This window comes from Dasypus novemcinctus, chromosome 5 (genome assembly GCF_030445035.2).
Source record: "Dasypus novemcinctus isolate mDasNov1 chromosome 5, mDasNov1.1.hap2, whole genome shotgun sequence".
NCBI lineage: Eukaryota > Metazoa > Chordata > Mammalia > Cingulata > Dasypodidae > Dasypus > Dasypus novemcinctus.
This window is the reverse complement of record NC_080677.1, coordinates 36318461-36341716: the sequence shown is the minus strand read 5'-3', so window position 1 is coordinate 36341716 and position 23256 is coordinate 36318461. Positions and strand designations below refer to the sequence as shown.

Here is a 23256-nt window from a genome sequence, read left to right as displayed (position 1 = left end):
ACTGTCCCTAATGGGCTGCTATCAGCTCAGACATCCATCTCTGATTCATCCTCCCATCTTTAGAATAGTATGTTGTCTTTTTACTAAGAAATTTGGCTTCTATCTATAGAAGACTGAGTGACTGGCAGGTGCCATGACATTTTATGGCCTGTCCAATATAATCTTGTATTTAATTATGTCCTTGGTGTGCATAACTGGTTGATATATCTACACATCTGTTTTATACCAGGTAAGATTAAGCCTGTTGAAATTTCAGTGGCTTTTTACGTTTTTTAATTCAAAAATTTTAAATAATCATCCCAAGCAAAACTTGAAATTATGGGTCAGTTTAAATTATAATTCTGCAAACTCCTAGCTTTTAGGTGTTATCAGTAGTTATACCACATTTATTTCTGAAAACCTAATTGTGTGAAAACCTAATTGTGGTGTTGATTTGAGCAGTTTTAAAGCAATTAAACCAAGATTTGGTAAGTAAATGTTTTATTTTAAAATAAAGTAGATTACTATTTTCATGTACAGAGGGACAAGGAGAATCTTGATTGGATTTACAAGGCAGGTAGCATTACATTTAGAATACGGTAAATGTGGAATGACTCTTAGCACTTTGTCTGTCTTTGGTCTGTAGTTCTAACATTTTCCTTGATTTTTTTTTATTGGACAGTTGAAAAGAGATGCATATTCTACACAAGCCTGGAAGTGAGAATATAACTTCAGAATTCTCATTTTAATGTCTTGCTTTGCACTAATAAATGACCCATATTTAATTGCTCTTTTGTATACTTAATCACAAATTTTTTTACTTCCAATGGAAAATTTAAGTAATTGAAGAATTAAATACTGATAAAAACTTCCTCATTCCTTCAATTATCTCTTATCTTTACAATATTTATTAAATGTTTTTTTTTAGAAGTGCCGGCCTCTTCCCTTCTTTTTGCTACAAAAATTCATCCTAAAAACTTCTGCCATTTCCTATGATTTGTATTTAATTTTTTAATATGAGTTGATTAATCCTGATTATTTCTAATATTGAAATAATTGGGGAAAACTAATAATAATAATTGGGGAGGCTGGCTTCATTATAAATTATTTCCCTTGAATCTCCCAAAGTTAACATTATTTCATAGTATAATTCAAGTAAACTGCTTAATAAGAATTACTGTATAGGAATTATTTTATTTTTAATTTCTTGTACTTAATATTTTCAGAAATGTTTAAATGGTTTTAACCTTCATTAAATGGGGGCTATTCATGTATGTCCTAAACCAACCAAAAATGGTGGTAGTTTTTGTTGACTCAATCTCTTTCAAAGGGGACATTTTAAGCAGTATTACTTAATTGAATTATCCAGAATTAAGCCAATATCCCTGTAAGTTATTATCTTTAGATATTTATTGGATATCGCCTGTAACAGAAGGCAAATAATTGTATTAATTGTTGGGTTTAAAATGATAGGGAAAAAAACCTTAACCTTTTTTCCGAGTATTGACAGAAAAAACAAGTCTTGGGTTGCTATATTGAATTTAATTATTATTCTTGTTATGGTCCTTTTATAGAGCCTACTGTGCCTCCCTCTTTCCCCCTTCACAGCTGTTTTTAAAGTTTGAGTGCTTAGAGATTACCAAAATAGTTATCTGTTTTCAGTGCTTTGTCTATTTCTCTCAGTGTTGGTGTTCTCAAATTGTAGAGTGAGAATGTCTTTTGATACTGATGCCTTAAATAAAAGTTGACTTAATTGACCAGTTTTTATTCAGACTCTTCCTGTCCTTGAAATGATGAGCTGAGGGCTTAGAACTTTGTTAGGGTCTCAGCTCATTGCATTCATATGGTAGAGAAATGCAAGACTATGCCTTTAGAGAAAAGGGAGTTCTGCATATTTCCTGCCAAAATAAGCAAGGAACAAGACCAGAAGGGTGAGGGAATGAGTCTGTAAAGAAGGCAGAAAACCATATGGCACCATATTTCATGGGACCATCAGGATCACATGGTTTACACTGAGTATGTTGTCTTCCTCCAGACTCTGAAATAGAATCATCATTGAGCTTAGTGCCTGGCACAGTGTGGGTACTTAAGTTTGTGAAGATTAATGAACCAGTAAAACTATGTGGCATTTCACAGGCAATAGTCAGTTGGTTTTATAGGACTAGACCTATAGTCCTATAGATGGACCCTAAGTTTTGGGATTGGTGGTGGGGAATGAGGTTATCTGCAGTTCAGAACACATTTTCCTGTTGGAAATATGGCTTATTAAAGTTGTCTCACAGTATCATAGCCACCTTCCCTTCTTAAATAGGCCTAGAATCTCTCATTAAGGAGAATTCCCACCCTGTGATCAGGGTAAAAATGGGCAATTATTCATTGTGTGAGCCAACCAAGCCTGTGATTTTTAAAGATCATGTGCATAAAAGAAGTAAAACTTTAAAGGAAAATAGTGTTAAATTTTTTAAAAGTGGCTTTTATAAGAGTGTATCAGTAGTGCTTACAGCCAGTGAAAGCGTTTATAGAAGTATTGCCAAAATGATCAGGAGCACCTACAGAAACAAAATGAGCAGCAGGCAGTCATCCCAGGTGGACTGGGTCCCAATGACTGATATTGCTAAATGCAAGTGTGGATCATCATTAGTATTCCTTAAGCTTCCTTAGTTTCAGTGTTAAGTACCCAGTGGTCAAAACAAAACAAAAACCCACAAATAAACGGTGTTCTTTGCAGCTTGTGCACAGTAAGCCTTCTTTGTCCCTAATAGTTTGCAGGCAGTTTTGATTAGACAGGCCCTCACATTCATGTGGAAAAAGAGATTTAAACATTTTCTAAAGTAAATTCTCAGTTGAGTGCTTTTCCTTCCTAGAATGTCTTCCAAATTAGAAATATCAAGAGTCTCAGTCCATTTCTTTTCAAACATTGGATTTGTAGTTTTGCCCTAAAATCAACCGACTGCCCATTCCATCCCACCTAGGTACAATGCCTGAAGTCCCCACTTTCAGAAATTTGTTTCCTTTTATGTTGTCACTGCATTTGTAAGAAACTCTCAGTGAAAATGTGACTAACCCTGGAAGGGATGATAAACTTATTTTCTGTAGGCCTCTACCAGCCATAATTACAATAAATTAGCAGATCAGCCCCCTAAAAAGGCTCTGAGAGAATGGAAACAGAGCTGCAGGTGTTGGATTGAGGACTCTAAGTGGGGAGGAATGAGAGAACTAGGAATGGTATCTGTGCATTGATGTTTGAAGAGACTCTTATCTTACTAGAAGTAGCTGGAGAGGAGGGACAAATGAGTGCAAAGGGGTGGAGGGATTAAAGTCAGGCTGAGAGTAACCATATGGAAGAAGATAAATTATCTCTATTTACTCTACCATGTCACCAGAAAATTGCTATTGGCCACCTTTGGCAATTTTTGTTTACTTGATAGCCCAAAGGTACAGTGAAATCTATCATCTCAAAAGCATTAAATCATGTTCAGTATAGGTTTGGTGTGGACTTTGAAAAATTGGTAATGGGGTCATAAGAGATAATCATCATCAACTGTTATGAAAAAGAGATTGTTTGACAGCATATTATATTGTTAGCTGGTTGCAAAAGTATAATTTAAGCACATAGTATTTTAGCATATATTGCCAGAATTACAATTCATCAAGAATTTGAAATTTCTGGCACAAGTGTCAGACCCCAGCAGGAGATATGTGAAAGACACAGCCTTGTACTCAAACTCACAGTGTATGAGATTGCACACTAAGCGTGAAGCAGTTAGCATAGAAGCTGAGGCCAGTGAGGTGCTCGACTGAGTATAACCCATTAAATGTCATGATGTGTGATAGGCAGTTATGGCCTTGGTGGTATGGAAGATAAGAGATACCTCTGGGTTGGATTTATCAAAAGAAGCTGCATGGAGGTTTTCTTAAGGGACACTTATTGGTAGAGTTTGGATAGGAAGGAATAAAAAAGACTTAAGAGTATATTGAATCCTGAGTATGAATGCATCTTTTTGGCTTGATAAGTATGATTACTTAAAATTTTCATAAAAGCTCCCAGAAGTATTATTTAACTGTATGAAATCTAACTTAACTTTATGTTTTAAAGCAATTAGACATAGAAAAACCAAGGACTAGGTAATTCACCAGTCTTTTTTTTGTGAGGCCTTTTTTAGGGAATGCAACTCTTCAGAAGAAAGAGCAATACAATTTTAAGTAAGCAAGTCAGCCTTTCTAAACTTCAGTTTTCTGATCTAAAAACAAAAAGTTAAAATTTCCTCTGGTTTTGAGTGACAATAAAATGAGAATAGAAATTAGTTTCACCTGATTCCCTCTTTTTTTTTTTCTTTGATATTCACTCATTTCTCAGTCAGTTCCTCCCTGCCTTATGTTTTCTAGTTATCCCATATTTATATGGAAAAAAAGACTTATTTTCCCCACTTTTTTCTCCTCTTCACCCTCCCTAACTTTCAGAATTCTTGGCCACCCGCATTATCTCCTATACCAAGCAGGTCTGTTAGTAAACAGTAGATATTTGTCCCAGGGCAGGAACATTTTATTAAATGCATATGCTATTGCAGTCTAGAGTTTGAGACAATTATTTAATATGAGAATATTCCTTGTTTTACTGACATTAAAATTTTCACGTCAAAATTCACTTAAAGGCATATCTTCTGTTTAGATAACTGTATAGCACATACTTTCCCTCTATTTATTTTTTACTGAAAGGGAAGGTGCTGTTATTGTGTATAATATCTGTGTCAGATTATACTTTCAGCTTAAATTTTATTTCATGCTTATTTTCTTAGATTTGCATTTTGTCTTTTGGTGGTATGGTTTTCGTTTGAGAGTGCAAAGTGGAAGAATATTTTGTCACTTTTTACAGCAAAGTGGTTCTTAATTAGTAATTTCGTTTGAACTGGTGTGTGGCCTCACTTCTGACTCCTTGCTAACTTTAATCATTAACAACTGCAGAGTGTCCATTTATTTGTTACTAGTTAAGCATACAAAGGCAAGTCATGTTTCCTCCAATTGTGGGAGCCTTTTATTATCCTGCTTTACTTGTTGAAGGACTTAAATTACAAGATCATTTTCTCCTTATAGTTGATTACTAAATCTCTGTTTTTTCAGAACTTTGGGAGATTAATATATTTCCAGCAATATTTCTGTGACCCTATGAAAATGGATGCAATCTGTAAAATTACTTGGCATAATTAAGTATTTACTTCTGGAAGACCAGATTAACTTACTAAATATGTTATTAGGAAGGAAGGCAAAGACTGTTTCTAATATATCCTCTAGTTGAAATTCAGCCAAATAACTGTGTTTTTCAATTCTTAAATTTTTTAACTTAAATTACTTTTAATGTCACATTTCTGTTAAAACTTTTAGCATTATTATGGGTTTATGCTTCTCATAAGCAGTTATTTTCCTTGCACCCATACTTTAGGTATCATTTGTCCAGTTGTTAAATTTTATTTTTTCTGTTTAAAAAAAATCAGAACACATGTTCATTGTAGAAAATTCAAATATAACAATATTTAAAGAAGAAAGCCAAAGTGCCCCCAATGTCTGAAGACATCAGTAGTTTAGTGAATGTTATTTTAGTCCTCACATTTTTACATATGTAGGGTCATACTACACATGCTGTTTTGCAAACCTTTTTTTACTTGCACATATCTCCATAAGAGATATTTCCCACATTAATAAAAATATCCTTTTGAAGGACTTCCTAGTATTCCATCATAAGATATACCATAATTTATTTAAAGTTTGCCTTTTTGATGAACATTTGGCCTATTTCTAGTTTTCTTCTGCTAAAATATGTCTACAGTGAAACACCTAGTATATGCCAACTTTGCACAGTTGTCCAGTTTTTTTTCTTAAGAGTAAATTCCTAGGAGAGGAATTGCTCTAGCAAAGGATAAAAATGAAAACACACACACACACAAATAAGATGAAAGCTTGGCTCCCAATACCAGGTACTGTTTGTTGATCAGTTTCCCCTGGTTCTAAGTGGTTGGTGTTGCCACCAAAGGAGCCACAGAAATATCAGTAGCAACTGCAGCCACCGCAGGACTGGGAATCATAGTGACAAGAAACCAGTCAGTGTCATTTAAGGATAGACCTGCCATGAGGAACTGGTTCAGACTAGGAGCAAAGTGCAGTAACCACAGTCTTCTGACCTTTGGAAGGTCAAAAATGAAGGTAGCCCAGCTACCTTAATTATTTTCTACAAATGTGGCCTATCACCCAGTAAAATCATCCCCTTCAATATCTTGAGTCCTAAGCCAAATACTACTCAAAGACAAGGAGAAAATCCCTATTTTTACAGAAGCTATGCTTTTTATGACTGAGCCTTGTGTTTTTAAGTGGTAAGATGTAGAGATTGTGCAGGACCACTGAAACCATCCGGCCAGCTTCCTTTCCTAATTTTTCAGATGAGGCTGTTAAGGTCCAGCAATGTCAAGTCAAGTGCCCAGAGTTACTTAGCTAGGAGCACTGCAGGGACGAGAAAAGCCCAGCTTGCTGTACTCAAAGTTCTTTCTAGTAGGCCAGGTAGAAAGATTTTTAGAGAAGCAGGGCAGTGTAGGGGTTAAGAGCACAGCTTTGGAGTCAGGTAGATTTAGATTTAAAATCTTGGATAACCATCTAACTGTTTGACCTTTTACAAGGTACTTAACATCTCTGAGACTTAGTTTCCTTATCTGTAAAATGAGGATATCACCTCATAGGGTTATTGAGAAAATTAAAGTAGATAATGCTTTAAGATAATTCAGCACAGTTCCTGAAAGATAAGTGCTCAGTAACTAATAAATTCATAATAGTTTTTTTTTTTGTTTCGTTTTGTTTTGTTTTTTAGGAGGTACCAGGGATTGAACCCAGGATCTCGTACATGGGAATATGGGGAGCAGGCACTCAACCACTGAGCTTCATCTGCTCCCCCAAAATAGCTATTTAATGATACATCCTAAATCATTTGGATCCTATAATCATTGGATTTTTAAGGCTGAAGGGGAAGGGACCTTAGATCTTTAGTCTTTTTGATTTACAGATAAGGAAGTAATGACTTAAGATGCACAGTTCCTCCATACAGATCCTAGTTTGGAGCCCATGTTTCCTGGCACCTTTGAGTTAATGTTCTCTGTGACTTTCTGAAATGAATGAAGCCTAAAGTGTATCTGTGTATTGTTCATGAAACTTCTAGAAATGTTCTGGCATCTGGCAAAAACTTGCTTTCTCTGTGGACCATTACCATAATTCTGTCATTTTTTGTGTTGTTGTACTTAGAAACTAAGGTAAATCAGATAATTGCTTACGAGAAAATACTTATAATTTGATCATCTGAAGCTGAGATTGGATTGGCTCCCTATGGTTCTGTAAGATGTCTTAAATTTTTTTCCATTCTGTTAATTTCACTTTCCTTTTTTTTCTAAGATGCTGTCTTCCCCAATTTGTCTTGGTTTCCTCCCAGAATGATCCAAAATAAAGTTCTCAAGTCTTAAAAGTATTTTGGTTGTCTTAATTACTAAAATCTATATCTATAGTATTTCTATTCTTTGAAGATCCATGTATGTTCAAATACAGATTATATAAAGTGAATCCTTACTCTCAAGGAAAATAGCAGGCTGATGTTTTTGCCTTAAGAAATTTAGAAAAAATACTAAAGCCTCTCATCTGAAGAAGATTGCCCTTGTGAGCAATAAAACCTGTTTACAGCTAGAAAACAACACACTGCAAGTTATAATGGGATGCTTAATCATTAAATCCAGATTGGTGTGGTAGGGATTCAGAAAAAGGAAATAAGAGAAGGCTACTAAAAGAAAAGGATTCTTGAGCTTGAAAACAGTATAGAATGTGGCATATCACAGCAGAAGTAAGAAAAACTGACAAAGGCCAAAAGTGGACAGAACTTTATACATGGATGTTCTTCATGAATATACACATATGAGTGATGTGTCAAAACTTATGTCTTCTACCCAGGTCTATCCAGGCTTTTTAATATTCACATTACTTATCTTCTCAATACTTAAGCACAGAATCTTGCATGGAATGAGTATTCAATAGGACTTAAATGGATTAAATCATATTTTTAGGTTAACAGTTCCCTACCCACACGTACATGCTTTGTCATCTATGACTCTAATAATGCTATTCCTCCATCTTGTTGCCAACATGAAAACTGCTTGTTCCTCCAGCTTACACTGTAGCCTAGGAGTGTAGCAAGCTGCCCATAATCGTCCCTCCTCCTGGGCCTCAGGCTAGGAGTGGTCTTATCACTAGGATACAACCTAACACTCATATCCATTGAACTTATAAGCCTGACTTCCCATCTTTTTTTTTTTTGCCCTTTCTCCTTCGCTTCTGAACTATATGCATTACCTCCTAGTCAATATAACCACTTATCATAGAGCAAACATCAAATACCTTCTCAGTATCCTGTTTTGGGTGAGGAATTAAATGACTTCCCAGGGGAAAAAAAAGATCAGTCCTACACACACAGCCAAAACCAGGTATGTTCAAACTTAGTTGTATTTAAATAAGTCCAAATTTAAAACATTAAATTTTAGCTGAAATGAAGTCTTATTTTGCATTCTAGGTAGGAATTCTTACAAAAAACATTTCATTTCTCTGTCTACAAGATGAACTCCTAGGCATTATATTGTAGTGAGTATTTATCAACCTTACTAGTATCTGACATGTACAAGAACTATGAACAGTATTTAGAGAGTTAGAAAAGATTTTTAAAATTGAGGATTTCAGAACTGTGGCCCAGATTGCTAGTAGATAAATGCATGTGCCTGTTCTTATGTCACATACACATATCTAGACTAATCTTTTTTTTTCTCATTGTCTGCTCGTTGTCTGCTTATTTTTTCTTTAGGAGGCACCAGGAACTGAACCCGGAACCTCCCATGTGGGAGGTGGGTGCTCAACTGCTTGAACCATATCCACTCCCTCCATTATTTGGGTTTTTTGCTCATTGTTCGTTGTTTTTTCTTGTTATCTGCTCATTATTTTTGCTTTATGTCTGCTCATTGTCTTCTTTAGGAGGTATAAGGAACTGAACCCAGGACCTCCCATGTGGGAGGCAAGAGCTCAACTGCTTAGGCCACATCAGTTCCCTCGGCTAATCATTTTTTTCCTCAGGTTTACATCTCCAAGAAAGCAGTTTATTTTAAATCTAAAGCATAACCAAGGCCTATATGATATGCACAACATTCCTTATTCTAACCCCTGAGTAGAATTTGAAAGAACTATTTCTATTACCACAACTTTTAGGATTATTTCATTCTTTGGAACTTCGTATACTATTCTTTAAATGTTTAAGTGCATCTGGCTAAAAGATAAGATGGTTGTGTTGTTTTTTTAAAAAATCCCAACTCCCACATGGCTGTTATTTTTTATCTGAAGAGTAACACATCTTGGAAATCACTTAAAAGAATATACGACCAACTTTCTCATCCTGAAATTAATTAAGAAGAGCATGGAAAAAAATATTCTTAAGGATATCTTTAGAAATTATGGAGAAGTTCCTATATTGTTCTCTAATAGTAAATATCTTTTTTTTTTTTTTTAAAGATTTATTTATTTATTTAATTTCCCCCCCTCCCCTGGTTGTCTGTTCTTGGTGTCTGTTTGCTGCGTCTTGTTTCTTTGTCCACTTCTGTTGTCGTCAGCGGCACGGGAAGTGTGGGCGGCGCCATTCCTGGGCAAGCTGCACTTTCTTTTCACGCTGGGCGGCTTTCCTCACGGGCTCACTCCTTGCACGTGGGGCTCCCCCACGCGGGGGACACCCTTGCGTGGCACGGCACTCCTTGCGCGCATCAGCACTGCGCACGGCCAGCTCCACACGGGTGAAGGAGGCCCGGGGTTTGAACCGCGGACCTCCCATATGGTAGACGGACGCCCTAACCACTGGGCCAAAGTCCGTTTCCCTAATAGTAAATATCTTAAGTCAGGTGTAAGGGTGGCAAGAGTTAAGATTCACTAGGTTAATAATGCACCTAATTAATGAATTTTTATTCTCTGCTAGTGAATGTGGTCAGGGAGGAATTAGGAATTAATTTGTAGAATATATAAGAAAATCATTTAGTTTACCTCTGAGGTATTGCTTCCTATGGAATGTGGTCATTATTTTTTCTTTCTTTCGTTCTGTAGTATACAGTTTCTTTAAGAGAATCAATGAAAACATTTCCCCTAGTTTCTCAGTGTCCTTTGAGTAAAAATAAAACCTCAGGAAGATGTTAGATTTATCCTATAGTTTCATGTGCCTACCACTAGGTATACCACAAAGTAACTTAAGATACATAAATCCCCGTTTAAGAAGTAATTCCTAAGGGATTATGTCATACCAGTCTTTTTTAGGGATTCCAGTTAGGAAAGTCAGTCTTAAGGATCTGTCGTCCTGGTCACCTACAAAGCAGACTTTTCATCATCATCAGGAGTCAAGGAATTCTTCATTTAGGGGCTCTTTCAGGGTAGATTCAAGGAAGGGCTACTTTTCCTAAGAGACCATCCCTTGATGGTCTTTTGATGTTCTATGATGCTTTGGTCTACTTGGATGGATGCTGGATACTGGCATGATACAGTATCGGTCAGATTTCCTAAAAGGAACTCAACAGTAAATAATTGGGCATACTGCTTTGCTTAGTGAAATTTGGAATTATTCGGACTGCTCTCTTTTCAGCAGTTTTCAGAAAGTAACAAACACTGTAGCTTCCTTTCTTAAAAATGAGGAGGATCCAAGATGCTGTAACTCCAGGACATATCCCACATATAGACATGGAAGAAGGGACAGGTGTCCTCTGGGGTCATCAGTCATAGTGGGAAGCAGCCCTTATTGTGAAGTTCTGATATGATGCCATAGGTGCTCATTTCTAAAAATTGGGAAGAAAAAGTGAGTATCCAGGCCACTCAGATCCAGTTACTCAAGTATTTTATTATAAATACCACAGTTTTTTTATTTTTTTATTTTTTTATTTTTTTTAGGAGGCACCAGAGACTGAACCCAGGACCTTGTACATGCAAAGCAGGTGCTCAACCACTGAGCTACACCTACTCCACAATACCACATTTTTAAGATTCCTGCTGACTAGATTGGCTCAACTGAATATTAGCAGAAAATTAATATCTCACAAAAGTGCACAAAACACTTTCTTATGCCTTCTGGCTTTTGTCTTCAGGCATCAGTAAGATAATGGCAGTTTGGACTTCACGTTATCCAAGGATTCCTTATATCACTCTATAGGCATCTGACAGGGAGGGGATGAGAATATTTATATTTGAAAAGGAGCTTTTCTAAACAACAAAAACTTACTTTAGAACTTTCTCATTATCCTCAGTAACTGAAGGGAATAGAAAATAGAGTGGTGGTGATATATCCACTGTATTTGAATTCATTTCAGAGCCAGAGAGGAGCCAAATAAGTAGTTGCATGTCTCATTCCTCGTGGCCTCTGTCCCAATTAACTAATATTCTGAAGAAATCACACACAATAAATGGGATAAGTCTCAGGCCAAACATTGTTATGAGTACTGTAGTAAAGTAACACATTCTTGTATTTTGTACTTTATTGACTGTATCTTTGCTTTATCCTTTTCAATTATATTATTCCCTTACTGAAAGCTTCCTGTCCTTTCATGTTACAGGATTATAGCTGGACAGACATCCGCTGCCCCTTTGAAAAACGAAGAGATGCAGCATGTGTGTTTTGGGACAACGTAGTGTACATATTGGGTGGTTCACAGCTTTTCCCCATAAAACGAATGGATTGCTATAATGTAGTAAAGGATAGCTGGTATTCCAAACTGGGCCCTCCAACACCTCGAGATAGCCTTGCTGCCTGTGCTGCAGAAGGCAAAATTTATACATCTGGAGGTTCAGAAGTAGGTAAGGAATTGGTATTTGGGTAGGGGTATATTGGAGTTCTTTATATTGGTTTGCTATTATTTTTGCAACTGTCCTTTAAGTTTGAAGTTATTTCAAAAAGAAAAAAGTAGGGAGTTCTTGAGTACTTTTGTTTGGGGAAAATGCTTTAAAGCTAAGTATCTTGGCTTTCATATTTAAATAAACAATTGGTATTATTTACCCAGATTCTTTTTGACATAATTTAAATACATTTCTGTAATATTTTCGAGCCCATTTCCCTGAATGTTTACCTAATCTCTCTATTAATCATTAATTTACAAGAATTTCAACTTCCTAGAAGATATTAATTTTCCATTTTTTATCATGATGAAGCATTATTTGATACCATCTGGATTTTAGTTCTAAATTAGTTATTTTGGATACAAAATATTGCTTTAAAGATCTAAGAGTTTGGTTTACTTATAGACCCTTTGAAAACTCTTTATTGCATATGAGATTTTAAAATCTATATTCTATGATTTGTATCAGAAAAAAGTAAGAATGATCTATTTGCTTTATTAAATTTTTAATCCAATAACTGGTAGTGGTATATTATGCTTATTGCTCAGAATTGGGTGTGGGTGTAAAAACCTTTCTCATTGATGAATTATTTGTTAGTGTCCAGTGGTGGTCTCTTTCTAAATGAAGAACTTTTCTAAATAAATATTCCAGGTACAGACTAGACAGATAATAGCTTTTATATGCTTTTATAAGCTTTTTTTTTTTTTTTAAAGATTTATTTATTTTTATTTAATTTTCCCCCCCTCCCCTGGTTGTCTGTTCTTGGTGTCTATTTGCTGCGTCTTGTTTCTTTGTCCGCTTCTGTTGTCGTCAGCGGCACGGGAAGTGTGGGCGGCGCCATTCCTGGGCAGGCTGCACTTTCTTTTCACGCTGGGCGGCTTTCCTCACGGGCGCACTCCTTGCGCATGGGGCTTCCCCACGCTGGGGACACCCCTGCGTGGCAGGGCACTCCTTGCGCGCATCAGCGCTGCACATGGCCAGCTCCACACGGGTCAAGGAGGCCCGGGATTTGAACCGCGGACCTTCCATATGGTAGACGGACGCCCTAACCACTGGGCCAAAGTCCGTTTCCCTATAAGCTTTTATAATGAGCTTATAAAGAAAAGTGGGAAGATCAACTAAACCTAAGGTATAGAATTTAAATGCTAATTAAGTCTATTTTCTTTGATGATTTTGATATTAACCCATAGACTGTTACTTCTAGTCAGCATATTTATCTTTATATTTAAGTTTTTACCCCATTACATGTTAACTTAACACAAGAAAAATTATGCTTCCCTGAAAGTGACCCAAGAGGTGACTTTTCCCATCTTTAAATAGCAATCTTCATACACTTTGGATAGATGATATGGTATATGAATATAGCTCAGTAAAACTGCTTAATAAATAAATAAGTAATTGTACAAGAATAGCCAGAGATAATAGCTATGTACAGCAGGGAGGGAAGCTTGGATAGATTGAGAAATGAAGAATTTTCATGTTTGTTTGCTTGTTTATTATTATTATTGAAATAATGAAAATGCTCTAATGATGATTGAGGTGATGAATGCACAACTATGTGATTATATAATATACCATTGATTGTACCCTTTGAATGAATTATATCCTTTATTAATATATATCAATAAAATTGATTTGTTTAAAAAAAACAGGGAAAAAACAGTCTTCACAGAACTTTGTAATACAGTATATTTCAAGTACAATAAATCCTGAAGGTGATAGAAAGTAACTGTTACTACTAATAATAGTAAATAAGTTCATTTCTTCAGCATTTACTTAGTTGTTGTTTTTCCTTAGTTTTTTGTATATCTGCTATATACCTTGTACTTTCCTCTAGTATCCACTAACTGAATCTACAAAATTGGAAATGTTCAAAAAGTTAAAGAGAACTTTTTGTTGTTCATGGGTCCTTCTTCTGTTTGTTATTTCCTGATATTTTTCTTCTCATAGACCTTGGTTGTAATGGAGAATTGTAAGGTTTTCTGTGTTTGCTTTGTTTTTTTAATGCCGTGGCATTTGCAAAGCCCAGCAGAGTGGGAGGTATGGAATAATTTGTAAAGTTCTAACCTCTTTGTTCTTGGAGAGAAAAAAGTACTTAATCTTTATTAGTATTATTTCTAAAATATTCATTGAGCTTCTACAATGTGCAGAAGTTGTAAAGCAGGATGAATATATGCTTTGCCCTTAAAACTGATAATCTACTTTTGGCTCTCAGAGCAGCACCATAGCAGTTGGCAAGAACAAGTGCCTTACAAAAGGTGGCATAAAGGGAGCCAAGGAGAAAGTAGTTGATCCATTTTCTAAGAAAGATTGGTATGATGTAAAAGTGCCAGCAATGTATAATATAAGACATATTGGGCAAACACTAGTTACAAAGACTCAAAGAACCAGAATTGCATCTAATGGCCTTAAGGGTCATGTGTTTGAAGTGAGCCTTCCTGATCTGCAGAAAGACGAAGTTACATTTAGAAAATTCAAACTAATTACTGAGGATGCGGAGGACAAAACTGCCTAATAACTTCCATGACATGGATCTTAACTGTGACAAAATGTGCTCCATGGTCAAAAAATGGCAGACCACGAATGAAGCACATGTTGATGTTGAAACTATCGATGGCTATTTGCTTTATCTCTTCTGTGTTGGTTTTACTGAAAAATACAACAGTTGGATTTGGGAGACCTCAGCACCAACAGGTCCGCCAAATCCAAAAGAAGATGATGGAAGTCATGACCTGAGAGGTACAGACAAATGACTTGAAAGAACGATCAATAAATTGATGCCAGACAGCACTGGTAAAGATAAAGAAAAGGCTTGCCATTCTGTTCTCTCCATGATGTGTGTATTAGAAAAGTAGATATGCTGAAGAAGCCCAAAAGTGAATTGGGAAACCTCATGGAGCTTCATAGTGAAGGTGGCAGTTCTGGAAAGGCTACCAGAGATGAGACAGGTGCTTAAGGCGAACAAGTTGATGGGTATGAGCCACCAGTCCATGAATCTGTTTAAAATTCAGACTTTTAAGGTGACAAATAAAAAGTCTTTTTGTGGGTAGGTGGGGGGGAACACTGAAAATCCAATTACAGCAGAAACATTCAGTAATACCTTGAGAGTATACATAAGAATTTGCCAGCATGACTTCAGGCCTTACCCATACAACCACTGAGAGTAGTCAGGAAGTATAGTCTTGTTGATGTTACCATGGTTGTTACAGAATATTAAATATAAGCTTTATAAGATAATATTAACATATAATGGTTTCCATATTTCAAGATGGAATTTACCATCTGTAAATAGCTATGCTTTTTCCCGCTATATAAACAAACATTTGAAGTTTGAGTAATTTCTATCATGCATCACTGAGCTTGAAGACATATATAATATTTCTTATATAATTTTTCTTTTGCAATCAAACCAATTGTTTCTGAAGTTAATTACCAATACATAAAATTTTCCAACAGATTCTTCTTTGGAAATATCTCAAGGTCTTACAAACAGGGCTAGTTTTTTCTTTGTAAGTGAAAAGTAGGAACATTTGCATTTTTGAAAAACTACTTCTACATTTTTGTTGTTGGTTGAGTATAAAAATGACTATACAACCCTATATCCTTCCCTCCCACAACTAATGAGTCAGTTCTACAGTAGTTTGTTTGAGGCATGATGTGGCCCTGTTCTTTTACAGGAAACTCAGCTCTGTATTTATTTGAGTGCTATGATACAAGAACTGAAAGCTGGCACACGAAGCCTAGCATGCTGACTCAGCGCTGCAGCCATGGGATGGTAGAAGCCAATGGCCTGATCTATGTTTGTGGTGGAAGTTTAGGGAACAATGTTTCTGGGAGAGTGCTGAATTCCTGTGAAGTTTATGATCCTGCCACAGAAACGTATGTATCAACTTAAAGATTCTTATTTCACAGTCAATTTTATTCTATAAGGTCAGTGGAAGGGGATGTCAAAAGCTGGAAAGAACCCAACAAAAGAATTTCGTTCCTGTATGAGGAATGTCCATATGCTTTTGAATATGCTTAGGTCACCCAGTGGCATGTTTACAGTCTGGACCTCTACAGGTGATGGTCCTACCTCTTCTCCCTAAGAAATGGCCCAAACTTATACCCCATGAAACCCTACTCTATCTTACTTGGGCAGTAAATGCCTATGAATGAGATAAGCCTGATTAATTTACGAGGAAATGTAGGGAAGGAAGGAGGAAAAAATACTTAGGAGCAGTAGTAACTTTGATCAAATAGGAATATCATATATTATTGATTTGTGGTGTCACTAAATCATACCAAGGTATAGTGTCTTTTTGTGTTTCTACTTATTAAAGTTTGTTTGGATGCATATTTACTAAATAAAATTATTCTTGAATCAACTGAGAAGCAAATGACTGTTTTCAAAAAGACAAAATGCTAAAGAAGTAAATAGCCAGTGTTTCTGACCTTATAATTAATGATGGAATCCATTAAGTGTAGCCAAAGGAAATGTGCTGGATTTGGTGATTGTGTTAAGTGCAGTGACATTAAAGCTAAGGAGGAAATGGACATGGATGATATCCCATCTATACCTTTGTTGATGCTTAGATCAAAGAACATTGGTAAGAAAAGTCACTTGCTCTTATGGCTGGATTGCCCTTTTTCTTCCTTTACCACAACAAGTTATTAGGTAAATATATTCAACTTAAATATTAGGCCAAAAAGTTGCACTAAAATTCTCATACTGCAGTATTATGCTTACAAAGGATTACCAGACTAAGAAACAATAGACGTATTCACCTCCAGCTATCATATTTTTAATTGAGACAAGAAATTAATTATGAAATATGATTTTAATCATGTGTGTTTGTGTATAATCAGTAACTTCTTTCCCAAGCAAAAGTGCATTTACAGCCATTCTTTTCTCATTTTTTGCTCAACTGGGCACCAATGTAAGGAGTAGATGTAAAAAAGCAACTTTGTTTTTTGAAACTTACCTTTGCTAAAGTATTGAGACTAAGAAATCTCTTGAGCTCATCAAATTTACTGCTTTCCAATGTTTTTCAAAGTATACCTTTGTACTTGTCTGGGTACACCGGGGATATCCCTTATCATATCTTCTTTCAGTTCAGCTGTCTCTTCACCCCATCTTATCCCAAAGCAAAAGGTGTATGTGGGTGTGTGTATATATGTATTTGTACCTACCTTTCTCCCATAACTCCTGTGCTCAAAAAGTGTTACAGCATACTAATTGGAAAACTGTAGTCTGGTTTGTCCTGCTACCTGTTATTTTTTCATTTCTAAAAATCACTTACAGTGGAACCCATAACTATCTTCAGGCTTCTAAATGTTGAAATCTTTATTCAAGCATTATCATTGTAGATCAAGATATTCTTGAAGATATTCTTGTTCATAGTAGCAGAGAAAAAGTGTAAAGAAATTCTGCAACTTCAATATTCTAACAATAGGGAGATATATTCAGTTTAGAGAATATTTTTAAACTTACAAGGCCTAGCATTTCTTTTGTTTTGAATATATTGAGTTTATGTATTAAGTAAATTATGCAGGTTCTCTTCAAATCACTTAAATTTTCATAAATGAAAAGCTAGTATGAATATAAAGTATCCCATAGTCAAAATGAAAAATAAGTTATATACTATGTTTTCCTTTCTGAAATGTGGTCTAACGATCCAAGTTATTTTTTATTAGAATTTTCCTTTCCAATTTTTGGCATTTTTCTTAAATGTTTTGTGATAGAATATGTTTAATAGGACACTAAGGAATTAAGCCTATGAAACAAGATAGCCCATTTTGCACAATTAGAATTTTAAGAAAAGCTTCAAAACTAAGCATGAGGTTGGAGAGAGCAGGGATCTAGTAGATTCTCTGCATGTAAATGAGGGGAGGAAGTGTTTGGTGAAACTTCCTTACTCCTAAACATTCAGGAGATTTCAATATACATAAAAATATGCTCTCACTGATGTTTTCCTCACTTTATCTTATTGACATATTTGGAGAAAAAGAGGTATGTAAATTGAATTTTGCTAAGCCAAATCCTGTGGTGATGCCCTGTGGGAGCTCACTCTCTAAAGCTCACTGTATGGAGAGGCTGTGGAGAGGCAGTAGAGGCCCAAATTCTGGCCCTCTCACTTCCCAGCTGCTGCGCTGGTCACTTCACCTGGATTAGCACATGTCTATACCTGAAAAGCAGGAGCACTACCTGCTCACCACACCTGCAGAGTGCTCAGAGAATGAGAGGGGTGATCATTGGACCAAGTTTATATGGAAGGCAAATCCGTAATTTCAAAACAAGAGAATTATTAATATTTTCCCAGATTTAATAATCATGTACTAATTTATATTTTAGAAAGTGAAATTTACCAAGTTGTTTCAAAAGAAGAGTGATAAATAACCGTGTTAAAGAGTGACTCTTAGGCCGCATTTCTGTCTTGTTTGTTTTTTTGGTTTTTATTTTATCAGTTGTGTGTATGCGAGTTTAAGTGGACAAAAGGATTGAATCTCATAGAAAAAATAAACACAGTTGTCTGTATATATGTTTGATTGCCACCTGTGAATTAGTACCCTTCAACAATTGTATCCACATTTATAGTCTTAGTCTCATTACATACAGCAGTGGCTATAAATACACAGGCTAATAAGTTATTAAAGTTGGCAGAATGATAGAGTAAGTACTTTTGTTATCAGAACCGCCTAAAGTTCTTAGTATAGATTTGAGGATGGCCCTGTAAATAGTTACAGGTTTGACTAATTTGCTGATTGCTGGAGGCTTATAAGTTTGTGTTTTACTTACTTATACATAAACATTAATTAAAACCACATGTAGCTGAATTACTGCTCTGTAGTCTCTGTCTACTTTTTTGTTGCTATTTTACAAGTTACTGTGAACCATAGGAAATGAATTTCTTCCAAAGATGTTACTGGTCTCCAGATATTCTATATTTCTTATATCCTATATTGGTTGAAAAGAATAAAATCCCTATCTCTCCCACTTTTAAATAAATTACCTATAACCACCAGTAAATCTTAGATTTCTAGCCTTCCAGATGTGTTTCTCTGTGTTTGTGTTCTGTATATACATGAGTGGTAAATGAGTACTTAACTGGGAAAACAGGCCTTTCTTATAAATTAGTATGAGTCTTTTTACTTCCTATGAACAAGAACACTAAAATCTTTCTTCTGTGGTTTCAGGTGGACTGAACTGTGTCCAATGATTGAGGTTAGGAAGAATCATGGACTGGTATTTGTAAAAGACAAGATATTTGCTGTGGGTGGTCAGAATGGTTTAGGTATGTGGTGTTAATTCATTGTTCAGCTTTTCCAGTGAATCTACTGATATTTCCTTATCTCAAATTATTGAAGCATTTCTTAAAATCTAGAGACAAGCATTTATCACATACATTGTTACACCTGTTTTTACAGTTTCTACGAACTAACATATTTTATGAAACATTGCAGGACATGCAACATCCCTGCCCATAAAATGTCATTAATGGCACCAGTCATTGTGACAATATCAGATGACTCCAACTGGATTAAGAACTATTGAGCAATAGAAACACTTGCACCTCTAAAAATTTTTTAAATACAAATTTTAGGAACTTATATCCAGGTCCTGAATGGCAAAGTTTCCTAAATATCAATATTACTATTTTTTATTGTGGTAACATATATATATAACATAAAATTTGCCACTTTAGCCATTTTTAAGTGTACAGCCCAACATTACTATTTTTTAAATTAATAGGTTTACCTTTTTATTGTTTTAAATAATGATGTGCAAAAGAATCCTAAATAATTGTCTTAAATATCTAGACTGAATCTAAATATAGTCCACAAATTTCATTTTAGTCAGTACCTTTAAGAAGTACTCAAGCATAACAAAGAAAGAACTTTCCCTTCTCCTGTCCCATCCATTTGCCATTTTCTGTAAAGTGCTGAGTAATAAATGGTAAAAGGAAAAAAAGACATTTGATTAATTATAATCAAAGTTAATCAGAGGGAAATCCACTGATTGGTTCACGTTTTGACTTTCCAAAGCACATAGAACTTCTTTTTTTATGGTTCAGCTATCAATATTTATGTTTATTAAAAAAAATATTAAGTTTTTATTGTGCTAAAGTAAGACTAGCCAAGTGTTAATAATGGTAGGATTTAGGTGGTGGACATGTGGGCAATTCATTGTAAAATTCTTAAACTTTTCTGAATATTTGAAATTTTTCATAATGTTGGAAAATATTACTTTAAGAGATCTTTGAATTGTTCATGTAGTTTTTCATGTTGTTGATATTGTTTTATTCTCTTGAAGGTGGTCTGGACAATGTGGAATATTATGATATTAAATTAAATGAATGGAAGATGGTTTCACCAATGCCGTGGAAGGGTGTGACAGTGAAGTGTGCAGCAGTTGGCTCAATAGTTTATGTCTTGGCTGGTTTTCAAGGTGTGGGTCGTTTAGGACACATCCTTGAATATAATACTGAAACAGACAAATGGATCGCCAACTCCAAAGTCCGTGCTTTTCCAGTAACAAGTTGTTTAATTTGTGTTGTTGATACTTGTGGAGCAAATGAAGAGACCCTTGAAACATAAAAGAGTGAACTTCAAGACTCGTCGGAGACTCAAAAATATGGCCACCAGTGCTTTGTTCCAAGATTTTGGTTACAAAGTTTTGGTTTAGTGTTTTTTGGGGTTTTTTTTTTTTTTTTTTTAAGAAAGTTTCAAGTAAAGTAAGGTCTCTATAATATAGATGTTTCTTTTACATGGATTCCCTTAATTAGAAGATCATATTTTAGCTGGCCTCATAGCCAGGAACATATCTAGCAAGAAAACTTGAAAAGTTTAAGCATTTGGTGAAAATAAGAATTCTTGAATGAGTTTCACATTTGTAACTCTGATCATGGCAGAGTGGGTGATTGGCTTGTCAGTAAAGCAGCCTCATCTTAGCTCTAGATTCTATTTTCATACATCATAGATCTGCTATGTAGTTTTGTCTGTTTGTTTCTGCTTAGTCAATAACTAAGGAATACTATAAATTACCAGTCAAGGCAGGCAACTCTGATAGAGCAGCTTTGTCTCATATAATTTTGCTTATTTTCATCTGCTTCTTTTAATGCCAAATGTATTCCATTTTAAAAGTAAGCCCAGAGTGAGTAAAGGCACATACACACTTGCAAAATGTCATTAACAGATTCTGGGAATTTAAAATGTGCCCAACTCCTCAGGAAATATATCCAATCCAATTAAATTTATTCTGCCTTTTTAAACACAAAATGTCAAGCTTAGCACCCATCATTAATTTATTTCACTTTTTTACACAGTGGTTAAAAAGGGATTCTGCTTCTTCAGCTCTCACTGTTCAATAAAATCTAATCCTAATAAGAATTAACTAGCAAAAGATAAAGCTATTTACAATAAATTTTTAGATCACTAGAGTAGATAGTTGTACCACAATATCCATGGTGACTTTTAACTTCTTAAGGATTCCAGAAAGATATATGATTTTTCCTCTTTAGCAGGATACATCAGAGAAATAGTCAACCCAGTGATCTCTTAAAAGTTTTGTAAAAATTTCAGTTTTAAAATTTGTCAAATTTCATATTCATTGCTTTTATGTGGTCAATAAATCTTTTACAAACCCAACTACTCATTTCTTTCCTAGTAATGTTTTGCCCTTTACACTATGTATGGAATGAGCCATGTAAAGCTGTCACCATCAATGTTTTTACCTATTAATATTAAATATTTTTTAGTTTAAAATAGACTGCTTAATTTATTCATCATTTTAAAGTGTTAGGTAATGATTGTTTTAAAATCTGTGACGCAGTGTTTCTATTTTAATTTTCATTGTGTTCTTTACATGTGGTTGGTAATTGTCTTGATTCCTAAAACTTTTTACATAAAAAGGGAATTAGAAAAAGCATAATAGGACTTTTTATGTGTATAACAGCTTTATTGAGCTATAAGTCATATACCATTCAATTCACCCACTTAATATATACCATTCTCTGGTTATTAGTATATTCATAGAGCTGTGCAATCATCATATCAATCTTAAAACATTTTTCTACCCAAAAAAGAAATCCTGTACCCAGAAACAGTCAACCCCATTTTCCCTCCAACCACTTATCTACTACTCTTTGGTTTTGCTTCTTCTGGACATTTTTATGTAGTGTTTTAAATTGTGTACTCCATTGAAAAATATAGCTAGTTTAGTTTTTTTTGAAGGCAGAATATCTTTTGCCATATTACCATATGGTTATATTACTTAATTTAGTAATATCACTGTTTGAGATATTTTTAAATACCCTAACAAAGTGTATCAACTGACTAAAACACAACGAAGTATGTAGACAGGTTGATGTAGGTGATAATTGGTGGCTGTTTTGTGCCTTAGAGATAGTATACCAAATTATCAATACCAGAATAATGAATTAAATTACAATCTATCATTTCTTATTACCTTTTCCCCCAATAATACCTATCCTGTAAAGAGCTTTGCCTTTTTTTTTTTAAGTAGACATTTGATATGTTCCAGATTGAAGGAGACTAAAGAAGCAAGACAAAGGCAGTAACAATTCTCAACTGGATCCTTCTCCTTTAAAAGACACTATTGAGACATTTGACAAAGTATAAAGGGAGTATGAGGATTAGGTGTAGTAATGCATCAATAATGGCCTGATATTAATGATTGTATTGTATGTAAGAGAATGTCCTTGTGTATAGGAAATGCACAAAAACAATTTGGGGGTGATGGGGCATCAAGTCAGCAACAAAGTCTCAAATGGTCCAGGAAAAAAAGTTCTTTGTACTGTATTTCTAACTCTTCCATAAGTTTGTTTTTAAAAAGAATGACAAAAGAGTTACTAAAAAAAATAGTTTGTACCAGTTATTCCCAGGGTTAATGCAGATTCCAATGCCCCCAAGCAAACAATGTGTTTTAGCAAGATGACTTAGTCCTAGTTCCATCATCCTAAAACCACCAGGGATAAACCTTTAATCCAACAAACTCAGATTTATTGACTCATTGCAGTGAATGAGGCTGCACACCAGAGGACCTGTAAGGTGCCTTGCCATACAAAGCAAAGAGTTATTGTAGGATTTGGTTGGGGGGGGTGGGGTGGGGAGGGAAGGCCGTTAGGAAAAAAAGCAAAGATTTGATAGGCTCAAAAGTAAAGAGAGCTCTGTAAAGGCGGTTTGGTCTGAGAAATGGATGCAGGATCATGTTTCCTTGGGAATTACAAAGTTAAAATATGGGGAGCAGATGTGGCTCAAGCAGTTGAGTGTCTGCTTCTCACATGGGAGGTCCTGGGTTCATTCAGGTACCCCCTAAAAACAAACAGACAAAAAAAAATCAGACAAGAAAAAAATCTC

General features: G+C 35.2%; 1 protein-coding gene and 1 pseudogene across 1 annotated transcript in view; both read left to right on the top strand.

Annotated features, from left to right (window-relative positions):
- The window catches only part of KLHL7 (kelch like family member 7), a 78238-nt gene extending 56596 nt beyond the window's left edge, over positions 1-21642 (top strand). The window contains exons 8-11 of the mRNA XM_004461335.3: positions 11619-11859; positions 15576-15777; positions 19075-19172; positions 20192-21642. Of these exons, the coding sequence (XP_004461392.1) occupies positions 11619-11859; positions 15576-15777; positions 19075-19172; positions 20192-20475 (825 nt within the window). The 3' untranslated portion in view covers positions 20476-21642. The remainder of the gene's footprint in view (positions 1-11618; positions 11860-15575; positions 15778-19074; positions 19173-20191) is intronic.
- Positions 14096-14979, top strand: LOC139439023 (small ribosomal subunit protein eS1-like; annotated as a pseudogene).
- Positions 21643-23256: the final 1614 nt, after the last annotated feature.